This window comes from Catharus ustulatus, chromosome 26, assembly GCF_009819885.2.
Source record: "Catharus ustulatus isolate bCatUst1 chromosome 26, bCatUst1.pri.v2, whole genome shotgun sequence".
Taxonomy (NCBI): domain Eukaryota; kingdom Metazoa; phylum Chordata; class Aves; order Passeriformes; family Turdidae; genus Catharus; species Catharus ustulatus.
Window position 1 is genome coordinate 2,812,547 of NC_046246.1, and position 16,704 is coordinate 2,829,250.

The 16,704-nt window shown below is 42.9% G+C and overlaps 1 protein-coding gene across 1 annotated transcript; it reads right to left on the minus strand.

The window, feature by feature from the left end:
* Positions 1–613: 613 nt before the first annotated feature.
* ZMPSTE24 (zinc metallopeptidase STE24) lies at positions 614–16,474 on the minus strand. The gene is made up of 10 exons (XM_033080913.1): positions 16,318–16,474; positions 14,915–15,061; positions 10,761–10,847; positions 10,078–10,194; positions 9,624–9,776; positions 7,561–7,702; positions 5,068–5,228; positions 3,594–3,698; positions 2,748–2,891; positions 614–2,440 (listed from the first exon to the last, which is right to left on the minus strand). The coding sequence occupies exons 1-10, from the start codon at positions 16,432–16,434 to the stop codon at positions 2,216–2,218; spliced, it is 1,398 nt and encodes a 465-aa protein (XP_032936804.1). The 5' UTR covers positions 16,435–16,474; the 3' UTR covers positions 614–2,215.
* Between the last annotated feature and the right edge of the window lie 230 nt (positions 16,475–16,704).

Sequence of the window (16,704 nt, forward strand, 5' to 3'; positions counted from 1 at the left end):
CTGGTCTAAGCAGACCTGCTTTAGCATGAAGCTGGTGCTGGCTTAGCACATGGCTGTAGGGCCACTGTGGGGGCATTTAGGTACCTGGGAAGGCAGAAGTTGCACAGGAAGATTTAGGTGTAATTTTGACCATTCTCAGGGAGACAGGAAGCCATGTGAGGCTGTAGAAGGTCTGCAAGATGCACTCCAGATGCCCAGTGGAAATGTAAAGCAGGTAGAAGCTCAGCAGCACACACTGACAACTGCAGTGCTGAGAAGCAACTGGAGCAGAATGGAACCAATTCTGAAACCTTGCTCAGTAGCTGTACATGAAATCCAGCAAGAAGAACTACAGAGATAACTGAACACTGATAGGGGAGAAAAGGAAGTAACAGGCAATTGCTATAAGAACAGTATCTTTGCCTGTGAGCTAGGTATTTTAAGTGTTTCATGTTTCCATAGGAACTGGCATTTCCTTCATCTTCACACTTTAATCTCCTTCTGTCTGCATTTACCCACATTTCTGAAATAGCCAGAAAATTCATTTTTTGTATATAGGTTTTACCTAATGGATGAGACAAATTATTTTCTCAAAGAACACGTTTTCCATAGCTTTACACCAGCCAACACCTCATTCAAAACTTGACAGTTATTTATTCTTCTGAATTGACAAATTCAAGTTAATGCTTTTATTTTTGAGGGCCTTTTATTAAATACAGTTAACATGACAAATGTAGGCTTTCCAGATTTGAAAAACTGCCTCCTAAATCCATATCTATAGTTTAGCTCCATGTTTGCTGGGGTATAAACACAATTAGAATAAGGCATACAAAGGGCTTTCAGCAACATCTTGTTTCACCCAAGACATCATTGTGCCCATCATCTTATAAGGCATTTTTTCCCTATGATCAGAAAAACAAATGTAATCTAACAATAAAATATATGAGAATATTCTGACATGTGAAACAATGACAATTTGCTTCAATGACTTCTCTCTTTGTACAGAGCTGTGCAGAACTTTTTAATTTACTGCAGACAGAAAATCTGATTTTTGTATGGAGTATGTATATTCAGGCTGGTTAAAACATCTGTATGCACATGCAAACTTATATTTTACTTTTACTTCAACAAAAGTAAATATAATCCTATTTTTCATCAGAAAAGTCTGAGATAATCAATGCCAAAGCCATTTCCATGTTTACCCACTTTGTTCTTCAGTGACTGATGTGGGCAAACTGTTTCCTGGGCTTTTATATGTAAGAATTTTTATAAGGACAATGATGAAGAGTAAGTATGCCAACACTGCTGTTTCAGCTGGATTCATATTAATGAAAAACCCTCAATGGAATGCAGAACAAGCCTCCAAGTGTGGCTCTGATACACTGGCTGAGCAACTGGACACTTCCATATACACAAAAAATCTAGGCAAAGTACAAAAAAAATGGAGGAACTGAGATGTGGAAAAAGCAAGAACAAGAGAGAATTAGTAATTTTCTCAAATGTGTGGGTCCCATTCTGATTCCCTGTAACATCCTTCCATACCCCAGCAGCACAGTGGGCAATAGGAACAGCCTAATCCACTATAATCCAATAGAATCCACTATTAAATACCACCTAGTGCTCATTTTCAAGGAAGACATGGTACATTTTCTCAGCTATAATTCTTCCTTCTTCCCACACTTCAGAGAAAGAAGGTTTTATTAAGTAGCATTTTTCATTATGACAGACATGAATGCAGGAGAAAAGCCTGCAGCTGCACTCAGCTTTTTAAAACACACTGGCAAGCACAAGTATCATTATACAGGAAATGAAGTCACCCAAAGACTCTTCACTGTGAAGAGGGTGAGACTGGGGAGGTTCACAGAATGCTGAGAACAGAAAAAGGATCAAAAACAATGTTCAAGGCATACACAAACTGAAGAAAAAGGTGCTTTGAAGTCTACACTTGTTTTCCTCCCTTTAAAAGTCTATACTGTGATATGGAAATAAAAGTCATTGTGGTGGGTGGGGGGAAAGGTCTTCACCCAGCACTTTTTCTAAATGAAGTCCCACAGTTTTGTTTTTGTTAAAAATAAGTCATTTATAATTTAATACCTGTTTCAGGATACTCAGATCTGTGGTGCTGTTAACAGCGCACTTAATTTGCATTATCCATTTAAAAAAAAAAATTAAAAAGCAGCTCTGAACTTTTGCTTCTGAGATGGAAGCACTGTCTCTGAACCAGCAATCACTGCTGTCACTCTTGCTTTGCATCTTTCAAGGCCTGAAGTCTTTCTAAAAGGGGTGGGTGGGAGTAATGCCACATTGAAAAGATCCAGTCAGAAACAGGGAATCCTAAATTATCTTTGTTTAGCTTGATCAAAGCAGAATAGAGGTCTTTAGCCTTCCCAAGTTCCTTGGCAAATGCATCTGCTTGAAACTCAAACCGTCGGCTTAATACAGTCAAACAAAATGAGAGAACCTGTGGAGAGAAATGCATTACACATTATTTTAAAATTCAGCTATCTGCAAATTCCTTCAGTGCCAGTAAATACTAGCACATCTAGCTTCCCACATCCCACACACTGCTGTGGCTGCAGACTGAGCTCACTAAGCTTTATCCAAGCCACACCTGAAACTGGGAGTGCTACCCAAATGCAGCACTGAGCCTGATTATCAAAATGAGACACCCAACACAGCCCCTAGAAATTTCAAACTTCTCCTGACAAAACAGAATCATTATTTAAATAGGATGGTAGTTCAGTGTCTGTGTCTTGAAAATAATTTACCTCATTGTAAGGTGAAAAAATGAACTGGAAAATAATCATCAAGCCTATCAGGGTAGGCTGGGTGTCATAGAAACCAAATGCAGCAAAGAGTTCTTTTTGACCAATTAGCACAGCAAACAAGAAGAAGCAAAGGAAGGAATTCATCTGGAGAAAAGAAAAAACATTCTTGATTAAGGTTAAGTCATTACATAACATCACATTATAGATTTGCACATGGACACCACTGTAAAAAAACAAGTAGATTATTTTTGAATACCATGATATACGGAGAGGAACAAACAGTTGGTCTTTACAGTCTTTACCTGCTTTCTGAAAATGCAGCAGTAGAAGAACCACTATTTTCTGTGAGCAAAAAACAAGTAATGAAGAGAGATGAAAAAGCAGCAAGAGAAGTCAGGAGGGTGCACAGGATAGAACCCATCTCCTTGGAATTAAGCACAGGTTCTGAAAAGTTTAAAACCAAACAAAAAGTGTCTGTTTTGTACTTCTGTCCCTGGAAACAATCTGTGCTTCCATCAAAGCTGTGCAGTGTGATGTACAAGCACTGTGCCTGCCTGGCTTTGCAGAGCCAAGAGGCAGATCATGCCTTACCAAGTTTTCTAGGGGGGTGATTAACTATCCATGTGGTTGTTTGGTCTTTCCAGAGTAACACAGAAGGTGCCAGAACATTGTTTGTTATTAAAACACATGGAACAGAAAAGAAGGATGGCTGTGATCCAGACCAACTTTCTGTCACACAGCACATGTGTATCAGTGAATGTACACTAACAGATCTGGAAGAGGGCATTTGGAAAGAGCTATAATTAGAGATGCTCCAGGAAAAAGAAACAGTTTAAAATAACTCACCTGGCTGATGATTATATTTTTCACAGTATGACCTAGTTTCCAGTGACCCAATTCATGACCAAGTACAGCCAGAACTTCTTCATTTTTACATCCTTGTTTCTTACTCTGAGGAAATAACGAAGCAGAAGTATTACCAGGTATGTCTGAACACAACCAAATACATTTCTTACTCATTTGTTTTTCCCTTGATCACTTAAGTGTCCCTAGATCTGGCCATTCTCTTCTAATATCAGAAACACACACATAATTTCTTGCTGGGCCTTTTCCATGAAGATACTTACAGAAATATAAGCTTTTAACGTTAAGAAGATTTCTGCTGTGAAGTGGTGCTCTCATTTCTATGTATGCAGACCTGCTGAGGCAAACCTGAAAGAACACTGAAGATTTGCCTTCCAAACACTCTCCTATCCCTCCTCATCCTGTTTCTTTACTCAAGCAAAGCATTACACTGGAAACATGTATTCAGAGCTGCAGACTTGCAGAGGAGAATTGAGAGCAAAGCCCTGTTCTTACATTCCTTCAACACTCAACATGCAGCCTTCCTCCCAAGGCAGTAGTTCCTTTTTAAAGGAACTGTTCTCTTCAAAAAGCCCTATGATGTGCCTTTAAGCTGTAATTATGAAGGACATCTGCACCTTCAAAGACCCATTAGCAAATCAGATGCAAACACAAAGGCTGAAGAACCTGTTGAAATGGAACGCTGACTCTCATCATGACTAGATCAGGTGGGCTCAACATCCCCTCCTCCACCACCCACTCCTGCAGAATTTGCCAAACAAAACCCTGGGCACCATTAACATGGTGTCAAGGAACAGAAGCTGGGCTAACAACAATCTAGACACTGGCCTAACCTAAGGCTGCATAAAGTCATTTGTTTTTCTCAGAATAACTCCTTCAGGTTATTCAGAAAGTACTCTATTAGCTTTAGTCATTTCCATACTCTTCTGAGGCTGTAACAGCTGTTCCAGCAGACTCACATGTGCAGCTGCACATCAGAAGAGAGGCCAGTGCCAGGCCACCATCCTGCTCTTGACCAGGGCATGGCAGGATGAAAAATGTCTGTGCCCCCTGCACCAAAAACTCTGCATGCAGTAAAAGGCACACAAATGACACACTATGAACTAAAAGTACTTCCTTCAAAGGGAAGCTTTGGTATGGCAGTCCCAAGAGAAGAAGATGAGCTAAAACCCTGAACAGGTCCCTTATTCAAAGAATTACAGGGAAGATCTAGTTTTTGCATGCAGGGAACTAATATTTTGCTAAAGCCTCTGTGGATTTTTACAGTCTCTGGTGCTAGCTGCACAACTCACACAGCCCCAGAAATTCCAATTAGCAAACCAGGCATACTTTGGTGTTGAAATCATTAGGGGTTGGGTTTTAGTAACTTACCCAGGACCTTTAAAATACATTAGAGAACACAAGGATTATCTCACCAAGAAGTTAATATAAACAACACAATGAAAGACAAACTCACTTTGGTTTTAGACTTTGTTTCTTCATTCTCACCATCTTCTCCTTCTGCTGGTTCTTTGTTCAAAGCAGAATATTCTTCCAGGAGTGTGTCAAAGAGCACTATCCTCTTATTCTTGAAGAATCCATAGAAATAAGCATTGCTATGGGAAGAACGTTTAGAACCTGATGGGGAAAATGTAAAGACCATGATGTGAATAATCCCATGCACTGAATCCTGTACAGCATGACACAGACCAGATTCTTCCAGAGGAATTCTCCAAGTCCTCAAATGAACAGAAGACAAACTCAAGCAGATCTGTTTGGCAGCTGAAGCATATTCTAAAATCTAAGTAATGATGACTCCAATAGAGAAATATAGCATGTAATCACTAAAAGCACTAAAACCATAAGAGCAGTCATGAACATCTAATGTCCAAGGAGAAAAGCAAATTCTATTGCAATTTCAGGTTTAGAGTGAGAAAGAGCATTCTGCGTTGGCACTGCTCCAGGCAAAGAACCAAATTATGTAGAATTCTTTCAAATGTGCCAGCAAAGACAAATGCAAACAGATAAATATGAAGACTTGAGAAAAGGTAGGTAAAAGAGATGAACTACAGGTAACACAGTTCCTCAGTACTATTTTTGTGTGCAATAGGCCATTTTATACAGCCACCTTTATCTAGGTCAGGTTAATCATGGACTGTTTCTGCTGTCAGTGAACCTAGGGCCAAGAAACTCATCACTTTCCATGGAATGTGGAGAGATTCAGTTGATTAAAAAGATTATCTTTGGTTATGCACAGAAGCTGTTGCAACATCAGGACTGAAAGATGTTTCTATGAGAGCAGAAGAGGATTCCCCTGGGTTTTTTTCAGGAAAGGATAAGTTGGAAGGCACTTGCCTTAAAACACTCAGTATAAAAGTATGAACTGCATAAACCCCTTAGGGCACAAATATCCATTGGAAGCCAATGTGTAGATGGTCTTTGTGACCTTCAGCACCAAACCACAACAGATTACAGAGGAAGAGACTGGTCAGAGTATGGCACCTCAGCATCTGGTCCTTTACCAGTGAAAGAATCTGAATAGCCACAGGATAGCAAGGCTTCCTTTCATCTGTATGCAACAAAAATCTTCATCCTTCACTAAATGTTGGAACTTTTGTAATCTGCCTCTTACAGAATGGACCCTGAAAGTAAAGGACTTGTTTGCACATTTTACCAAGAAGTCAGTTCTGGAGCTGGAAGAGCCAAGACAGAGTGCAGGAAACCACAAAAACAGAAGTGAAAAGATGTTCCCACATTCAGTCCCCCATGTCAAAAGGGAATGGTGCTGGCTCAACACTTAAGAACACTACAAAAAAAAAAAAAAAAGGTGGGGGGCAGTGAGGAGGGGCAGTGTTTGGAGGTTTGGCAGCCTCCACTGCAGCTCCCTGCCACTTCAGCAGGCATGGTGCAGTTAGTGCAGGGCACTGCACAGGGGCTGCAGTACCAACAACTGGTTCATGGTACTTTCCCCACTGTTAGAAGCTGGGACACAGCCAGCAATGCATTTGGGGAAACTAGAGCTGTTTGGCAAACCTCTGCACTGACTCTCAAGCTAGAAAAGCTTTAGCTCAGCTTGAAAAGAGAAGAGTTTCATGTGTCTCAAGTGTATCCATGGTTCTGAGCAGCACTGAGGCATAACACTGGCAGGATTTGACCAGTCCAAAGTTTTGAGTCACTGTTTCCAGGCTAGATACAGCCTTTACCACCTTCTCCAACAGCAAACTTCCATCATTTCAGATCTTTATGCCATCTCATACTGCTTTCAAAAAGTCAATAAAAAACACCTTGGAGCCTCATAGGTGGGACACAAAACCAAAACAAAATTTGGGAAAGCCCCTGAAATCAAGTTCAGACAGGAGCAAAATAAATAATAGTGGAGATGCCAAACAGTAAAGTACTCCATGAACATGGGATTGAAGTGACATGGCAGCTGGCATGCTCCATGTTATATTCCCTGACCAGAGGAAAAAAAGATGAGAAATTCAGTATTATAAAGTGAAAAAAATTAGTCTCAAATAGAAGGTGTGAGCCCACCCAGTATAAGAAACTATCCCTGTGAACATTTCAAAAAATAGGTATTATTAATTTTCAATACTTTTTCAATTGTTTTACCAAGGACTTTGAGACAGTTAAGGCTAAACTGAGACTAGAAAAATTATAAAGTTATTCCCTTTGTTTCACAGTTCTAAAATTGCAATCTTGACTACTTTTGTGCTTCCACTGCTGACTGAGCTGTGGATTTCCATTCCACAGACCCAGGAAAATGCTTCCAACCAGAGGATGAGTTCAGGCAGTGCACTGGGCTTCAGGGAAAAAGACCAGGAAAATGCTACAGGCATTGGCAAGTATTGCAGTATCTGAGCAATGCAAGCAACTGCCCTACTACAGCATCCACAATCAATGCTAAACCCCTACAAATTTAACATTACAAAGCCTTTTTATTAAAAAAAAAAAAAAAAAAAACCCTTACCTTCAACAACATACACCTTAGTCAATGGGAAGTCAATGCTCTTTGCCATTGTTTCAATTTGCTGCTTGAGCTCTCCCTCCGGAAGAGGAATGAATTTATCAAACAAAGGTGCAATGTAGTCTGCATAGATTGTAACAAGCACCTGCAAACACATGCAGATATTAAGAACAGGGCATGCAAATGTGTTTAGCACTAAAGGTACAGCAAAAAGTTCAAAAAGAGGGCATAATTTCAGAAAAAAACACTTGATAAAGCAGAGTCCTGTATGAAGTGGGAGCTATAGCCAGGCTCTCTATGGGCTGCTTTGTCTGGTGGCCAGTCCACAGTTCAGCAAACTGAGCACAAACCACCTACACAGCTGAGCAGAACTGGTGTGACCAGTGCAGAATACACTGGGCAGTTGGGAGCAGGGGCTCATCAGTGACAAGCTGACACTTCCATGCATTTCATAGTCCTGGAAAGCTCTGAAGTGTTTCATACTCAGCTGCAGGGACGAAGGAACCACAGGAAATAGAAGGAGTGGGACTAATTCCTGTTAACTTGCCAAACAACTGCCTAAAAAGTGGCACAAAATGTCATGTCCCCTGTTTTGTGTCTCCAGCTGTCTGCAGGACTAAGGCAGTTTTTTGCCTGATGCCTCTCTCCACAATGACTAACAGCCTTGACCTAAAAACACCACTACAGTGCACCTGCATGTGTTCAACCTAGCATCAGCTGCAGCCAGGCTAAGAAAGCCAGAACTAGAATAATGTGATGGAAAGGAAAGCTGAACTCCCTTTCCTCACACTTTGGATCACCACAAAATTATTTTTATTTATTTATTTTAAAAGTTTAAATTCTGGTTAGCAAAAAAAGAAACAGGACATGAGAGGCAAATGGACATCAACATTAACTTCAAAATTAACTTGTATGTTTTATTTCACTGAAAACAAGTCCCTGGACTTTTGACAATGTGTGCTGTTGAAAAAGTCAAATGAAAATGAAAATTAGGAAAACTGACTTTTGCAAAGTCACAGCAAGTAAGGGCATCAATACGAAGCACCACTAAAAATAAGTTATTTTTGGTTTGTAATTTTTAGGGGCTCAAACACTCTGCAGATATTTTGCAGAAGGTGCAAGAGGGTACTTCATATTGTAGAAATCAGCTTTTCTGTCTAGACTGGTGTTTCACACCATACAGCATGTGGGGACTAATTTTAAGGTTTTATCTCAGATCTTTGTGTAATGCCTTGATATCAGCAGGCAGAACAGACTAGTATGAGGATGCAACTCTAACTGATTAGAGTTATGGAACAGGAATTTTTCCCTAAACCAGACTCTAAAGGGTAAATCTCACACCTCTTAGGATGATTTTGCATGTCAAAGGCTGTTCAAACACATTAAGGCCTGAAGCCCCTAAAAGCTGCAATGAGGTGGCAACACACCAACTGTCTAAGCATGCACTTAACCCTCAGAGGTGGAGAGGCCAGAGGAGAGTGAGCCAGGAATGCTAAGTGTTCTTTCAATACAGAAGTTTGCAGCTCTGTCAAGATGTTTTATTTTCTAACTTTTGTTGTGTAAAAGACAGACCAACCTCTATTATAGCACATTCTAAAGTATTTGTAGCACAGGACAAAATCTACATGGACAGCTCAAGAGGAAGGTGCAGGCAGAGTGAAAATAAAATACTAGTTTGTGATAGGAAAGTGAGAGAGAGGAATGTAGATTCAGCTGCATATGTTCTGGTTCTCACCTCTGTATTTAGGAGAAAGGAAAACCAATCACCACATCATGCTGTAATTCCAATGCCTATTCTAAAGCTTTATCAGTGCTTATCTTTCAATTGATGAAGACACTCCAGTATTAAACAGATTACACTTATATTACATTAATGTGGACAACTAATATGAGCTATTATTCCTGAACAAGTACACTGAGAGCAAGACACTCTGTTAAAGTTTGTAGACGTTAAAATTCACAGGAGATTTAGATTTTTCTTCATTTCCTTTCAGCTGTGTTGAGCATGCTAAGCCATGCCCAGTAAGCTGAAGTCTGGAAGAAACCCAAACTCTTCTCATACTCACCAAGGAAACAACTAAAGTGAAGAGCCAGGCATAGATAAAAAAGTAGTCTCCCCCTATTTTAATAATGTAAAGCAGAAGGGATGTCACTGGCAACAGAATACACTGAGTCACAACAAACTTCTTGATGGCATCCTTAAAAAAAAATCCCAGTGTCTGCAAAGAAAGGATAAATTATATCAGTGATATGTCAATGTAAATATTAATATTCCATTCTGGTTAGTGAATGATCCCTTTAGTTAAAGACAAATGGCAAAACAACGTCAGTGTCATAAGAAAATCACAGTCAGACAAAAAGGAGCTCTCCTAGTAGTTCCTTACATGGACTCAAGCCATGCAGATGCACTCTTCCTTAGCAAGGCCTGACCCAAACCATTATTTTGTGTTGCACATCCATTAAAGGACCAGCCTCTCTAATCTGAACCAATCTGGTCGGTAGAAGTGCTCTCTGCAATACCTGTTGATTGAAGCCATGTTTCTCTTCTATGACAAATGTATTATATAAACTCCATGGGAGACCAGTCATTGCACTGAAGAGGGTTGCAAGCAGCAGAAATACCAATGACTGAACAATCTGAAAAACAAAACAAAACAAATGGGTGCTAAAAATGGCTTTTAGGTCAGTGGTTTAACTGAAACAGGTTTAGAAGATGATGCTAGATAAATTCACAGAATTAACGTGTTCATGATGACTAATTATTGCTCACTGTAATAGCTTACTAAGATTTGGAACACAAATTTGGATACCTGCCTCATCCACAGCATAAAGGTAACATGAGCAGTAGACTCAATTTTTTACCCTTTTAGTGTGCAGGTAGATCAATTCTAGGATTAGTAAAAAGAAAACATCCAAATAAAGAGCTCCAAAACCCCAGCCCACCATCTCATTTGACTCAAGCAGATACCAGACTTTGCTTTTAACATATAAGGCTGTTTTAATTAGTAAGTTAATTTAAAAGCAAGCTAATTTACTGCTACCCGTTCTCAGAATCACACAGTCATTGTGTGCACCAGAAAATATCTGTTATTTTTACTGTGTTACAGGTTAGTTAAATTTCAGTTTTAACTAAATACCAATTTAAAAATAAAAATTATTACTGCAGTAATAAATATTTTCACAGAAATGTAAAGCCTACTTACCTCATATTCTGGTCCAAACCCAGCATGACCAGAGATCTGACCAGAGAGTTTCCATAGAAAAGGAATTCCTCCACAAAGGAGAATCATCTTAAAAACAAAACCACATACCACAGAGGCACTATGAAACACACTGTCATCTTAGTCTACTAAAATTTCAGCACGATAAGAACCTTTTAAGGGTGAATAAGACAAGTTTTATAATTAGCTTTTTGCCACCCCTCTGATCTTAACAGTGATAAAACAAGCCTGGAATATCTGGCAATAATTAATTTTTTACTTTAGAGAAGTAGAGAGCAGATAATTATTTTCTTTTCCTGTGAAATACTAGCATATTTCCAAGCCTATTTTCTGCAGACTTTGCCTCTGTATTGGCACATAAAGTACATTTTCAGAAGACCTTAAAGCTTGTGTGTCCTGTGGTTGTATAACCACACCCACATTGCAGCCACCCTCCTCTCCCCGAGCAGAGGTTCACCTGTGTTCCCTGCCCAAAATTTCACTTTAACTACTGCAGTTGCTACAGTCATTTTGAAGAGTGTTTCATGGTCTCCTCCTTGTGTCTGCTCCCAACATCTCCTGCCATACTGGCTGCCAAGGAACAGGGGGTGAACATTTGGGGTACACCACCACCACAGAAATGCCCAAACCAGTGCTCACTGCAGCTCACAGCCAGGCCTGGCAGCATTCCTCATATTCTATGTTTGCTTTCTTAGTAAGTGATGCATCATTATATATATAAAAATCTGTTTTCAAGCAAGCAGCCTTCCAATATTGATAATACCAGGGGTTTATTTATTTCTTTATTTATTTAGAAAAGGCTTACTCTTACAACCTAACCCTTAGCATACATTTTCAATATCAGGAAGAGATGGAAAGGACCAAAGCAAGTGTGGTGGTTTTAAAAGCTCAGCAGAGAAATTAAAGCCACTTAAACTTTTCAATAGTGGACGGGAAGAATCAAAAAACCCAATTCAGTGATTATACATTAGAATCACAATTTACTAAAGAAAACAGCAGTAAACACAAAGCTAAAAAGAAAACTGAACAAAAGAGAGAACTGGTTTAATCAACAAAGGTAAGATATTGCTGGTCCCCTCTAGGGCAAAAACAAAGTGGTAGAGAACCTTGTAGGCTGAGAAAACAAAAAATAATGTGAACAAACACAACAGTATCACTAAAAGAGAGAATGCTTTACCCACAACGGTATTTACCACCAAATAAACAAACTGCTTCCTGGAGACAGGATAACGGTGCCAGTCCCTACAGTGACCGTCCCCTGCAGTGACCGTCCCCTAGACACCGCCCGTCCCCTACACACCGCCTGTCCCCTGCAGTGACCGTCTCCTACACTGCCCGTCCCCTACACCCCGCCCGTCCCCCACCCCGCCTGTCCTACACCGCCCGTCCCCTACACACCGCCTGTCCCTACACTGCCCGTCCCCTACACCGCCCGTCCCCTACAGACCGCCTGTCCCCTACACCCCACCTGTCCCTGCACTGCCACGCGGCTCTCAGGAGAACAAAGGCAGCACGCTGGAGAGGATGTTGCAGCCCGACCACCTCTCCCCAGCACCGGGACACGGACTGAACACAAGCTGGAGAGCTGGCTTTAATAGGGAACCACACTGGCACGCTGCTCACTGCACCCCACTCAGCAGGGCGGGGGTCCCGCTGCGCCTCTCCATGGGCGGCAGTACCGGGCACAACCAGGGCAGTGCTGGTGGCAGCACCGGGCGGCAGTGCGGGGCAGCACCGGGCAGTACCGGGGGCAGTACCGGGCAGTACCGGGGCAGTACCGGCGGCAGTGCGGGGCAGTACCGGGCAGTACCGGGGGCAGTGCTGGGGCAGTACCGGGCAGTACCGGGGGCAGTACCAGGCAGTAGCGGCAGCAGTACTGGCGGCACTGAGGGGCAGTACAGGGCAGTACCGGGGGCAGTACTGGGTGGCAATACCGGGCAGTACCGGGCAGTACCGGCGGCAGTATCGGCGGCACTGAGGGGCAGTACAGGGCAGTAGCGGGGGCAGTACCAGCAGCTCCCTCTCCCCAGCGCAGTCCGAAGCGGCTCCCTGTATCCGAGCTGGCAGCGATGGCAGCGGCTGTGCAGGTGTTGAAGGAACCCCGGCCCTGCACCCTCTCCTCTCACCAGGCCCAGCCACAACCTTTCCACTTCATCTTTCCTGAAAACCATCCCCTCTTCCAACATGACATGGTGGTATTGAATATTCAACACTGAAGCTCCACTCCCCTTTTTTGTAACTGTAAGAGCAAGTTTGTTCCTCCCACACAGACTTCCTGTAAATTTTAGAACTGAAGTCCCAAAAGTACCAACCCCTGAACAAAGATAGCTATTAGCATGTTGTTGATACTAATTAGTTAAAAAGAAAATAGAATAATTAATGGTTGGAATAAAGCATTCTAGTAATTCTAACACAGCATCTCCCTTCAATTAACTTGCTGGGTAAATGAATCATACTTCTAGACTCTTTCAAGTTCACGCAGTTCCCAAACCCAATAAAGCATGTATTTTATGCTCTAAAAAAGTAACAAACCCAGACAGTGAAGGCCACTTCACTTCAAAGGAAATCTGATAAATGCAGGACAAATGCTGAGAAAGACACACCTCAGTATCAGAGACAGGAGCAATAATTCATCATCACAGACATGGAGAGAAGAAGCTGTACGTACCCTACACCAGGGGGGATTTCCACTTTGCAGAATACAATCATAGACACTTTTAGGCTGGAAAATCACTCTAAGATCACTGAGTCCAACCAAGCACTGCCAAGCCCTCCACTAACTCATGCCTCATGCCTTTTGAATGCCTCCAGGACTCCACCTCTGCCCTGGGCAGACTGGAGAAATTTTTCATCCCACAAACCTCCCTTGGAGGAGGGCTTAACTTGAGGCCATTTCCTCTTTGTTCCAATGCTTGGCCACCCTTTCAATTAAGAAATATAATATCCAATCTAAACCTGTGTAATATCCTCTAAACCTGTCACAATCTGAGGCTGTTCACTCTGGTGCACTCACTTGTTATATGGGAGATAAACTGGCCCCCTACTTGCCAGGATGCCCCTGGTTTTCTTGGCCACCTGGGCACATGCCAGCTCATGCTCATGAGCTCCTTACCCACTGGGCCACTTTCCAGGTGGTTCTACCTTATCCACCAACCCACTGCCAGAGAACAGCTTTGATTTCCAAATTAAATACTGTCTCTAAAATCAGACAGAAGTATAAAAGCTTTTCAAACTCATATAAAAATTGTTTCGAGTTCTACTGAAAATCCCAACAAGAGGAATATAACAGATTGCACAGAGAAAACATCCTTCTTACAAGTTCATACAAAAGGAAATGAAGTACAGGTCAAGTAGCAAAAAGGAGATCAGGACATGTGAAGTTAAGAGGTATCATAAATCTCTGAGTACTAGGTTTGCATCATTATTCTACAGGTACATGAGTGACTCTGTTTTACAATCCTATTTACATTTTCTTTTATAACTGACATTTATGCTTCCTTAGGTTCATCACAGAGTAGGATCATATTTCAATTTTACTTTGCAATGCCAGGCACTTCACGATTCCTTTTTGTGCTACTGATAAGCAATGCATTTCAGCAGTGAGTTAGAAGAGGTTTCTCTCCTCCCAAGACCATAAATCACACACATAAATATTTTGTTCTAACTTAATGGTTCTGTTTTTTCATATATATGAATGTTACTTGCCCAGTGTAATTTTTCTTCAAAAGTGTCCATTGGTACACTTCCCTTTTTTTTTAACCTTCTACTTAAATTTGGTCTAAAAATGAAAGTAGTTGCATTCCTCCAAACACAGGAAAAGGTCTGTATTTTAACGATTTAAAATAACTCTCATGCTGCTTAATTATTCTGCGACTGAAACTATTATAGAATATAATTAAAATGTAAGCTAACACTGTAGTTGTGCAGTATGACTCAGCACTACAGACAGAAATTACATGCTTTCTGAATAATTACTTCTTTTTGTGTAGCAAAACCAGCCACAAACAAAACCAGCATATAAATGTCAGTGTTTGCCATACAACACCAGAATTCCAATGGTGCAGCTGCATGGGATCACTGAGAACCAAAGTACTTCAGTTTGAATACATGAAAAATATCAAATAAAAGGTACTCACAGTGCCCTCAACCTCTGAATAGAGGCCTGACCAAAAGCTGAAAGTACTTTTGTCCAGCTGATAGAGACGAGATTTTTCAAACGTTTCCGAGTCCATGATCTGTCCCAGCTCCTGTGGTACATGTGTTGTTGTTCTGTACACCCGCCTCTGCAAAATTGAAGACAAAACTTAGAGTCTACACCTGATATTTTAAAGGAAATAAATAAAACTTAAAAGTAACACATAAAATGATCCACAGACCACCTCAAAAGTTAAAAAAAAAAAAAGAAATAACAACACACAAAGGAATAAATATTCCTAAATTCTGGTTTTCTATCAAGTTCTAAATATAAAACTGAAGTATAATTATTATGTTGTAACCAGGAACCGAACTGCTGGCTCAATAACTTATTAAGAATAGTTCAAACACAGATCACAAACTGATTTTTCCACAGGATGTTACTTACTGCACCAGTCAACGACCAAGCTGATTTTGAAACTAAACACCAGATCCTCCTGTGCAAACCATGTGACTTCACCAGAATAAAGACCTACAGAGGGGCTGCTATAGCACCACGAGATGCTTCTTCATTTTCAGTAAAGAACTTGCCACTTTAAATTTCTTTAAGACCAAAAGTCTTTTCCCTCAGCTGTCTCCTTTCAGTATGCTTACCCATTCTTTAAGGAAAAGCTGTCACTTTGTCACTTCAACACACATTTTGCCCTGTCCGGGGCATCAGGCTGCACCTGTCCCCAGGGTTCAAACACTCCGGTGCGTGGGTGCTGCTAAAGCTGCCAGGTGGGCAGGCTGGGGTGGAGATGCGGCTGGCAGGTGACAGCCAGGACCAAAAGGACACTGCGTCCGCTGTGTTGGTGTGCAGTAAGGAGCGGGGGCTGGGATGTGCAGTGCCCTGCAGGGTGGCAATCGCTCGGACACTGCCCAGGCATCGCCCGCTCGGGGAGGCGCTGAACGACGGCCTGTGCAGCACTTACGGCGCTTCCTTCCTCCTTCCTTCACCGGCTACGCTGTCGTTATTTCAATCACGCGTTTCCTTATTTCTGCTCACACTCTCAGCCGTCCCGGGGAGCAGCACCGAGCTCTGGGGGTGCTGAGCCGCCGGTGACCCCACCGCACTCACCCAGCTCAGGCTGTGAGCGCTCCCACCATCCGCCACAGCGCGCTGAGGCCGAGCGAGGGACAGGCCGAGCCCTCCACAGGGAAGTGACAGGCCCCGTGTCCCTCGGCTCCGGCTCGAGCCCTCCACAGGGAGGTGACAGGCCCCGCGTTCCTCCGCTCCGGCTCCAGCTCGGGATCCAGCCCATCCCCGGCCACTCTCCACGTGAGGCCGGGCCGGGCCCGGCACAGCCCCGGCCCAACAGCGACCGTTCCCGCCAGCGACCGTCCCCGCCAGAGCCCCACTGACCTGCCGGTGCGCCAGAAAAGCCTCCCAGAGGTAGACAGCCCATGAGAAAAGCAGGACGGAGCAGAAGATGCGGCGCTCAGCCGGCAGCTCTGCCCACAGGTCGCCGGACAGCGCCATGGCGGCTCCACCCGCCGCACGCTGCGGCGCCGCCTGGCGGCCGGAGGAACAGAGGGCGGGGCGGCCGTGGGGGCCGGGCTCCGTGAGGGGCCGAGTTCCGTGACGGGAGGGCACCGTGACGGGTCGGGCTCCGTGAGGGGCCGAGTTCCGTGACGGGCCGGGCTCCGTAAGGGGCCGGGCACCCTGAGGGGCGGGCGGCCGTGACGGGCCGGGCCGCTGTGGTGGAGCCGTGAGGGGCGAGCTCCCTGCAGGGCTGCTGTAGCGGGCTCC

Excerpts from the sequence above, each read along its gene's own strand:
- ZMPSTE24 (XM_033080913.1), bottom strand. The coding sequence starts at position 16,434 with ATGGCGCTGTCCGGCGACCTGTGGGCAGAGCTGCCGGCTGAGCGCCGC. Across the intron at positions 15,062-16,317 it reads CTTTTCTGGCGCACCGGCAG|AGGCGGGTGTACAGAACAAC; the intron begins GTCAGTGGGGCT and ends TCAATTTTGCAG. Across the intron at positions 5,229-7,560 it reads TAAGGTGTATGTTGTTGAAG|GTTCTAAACGTTCTTCCCAT; the intron begins GTAAGGGTTTTT and ends TTTCCCCATCAG.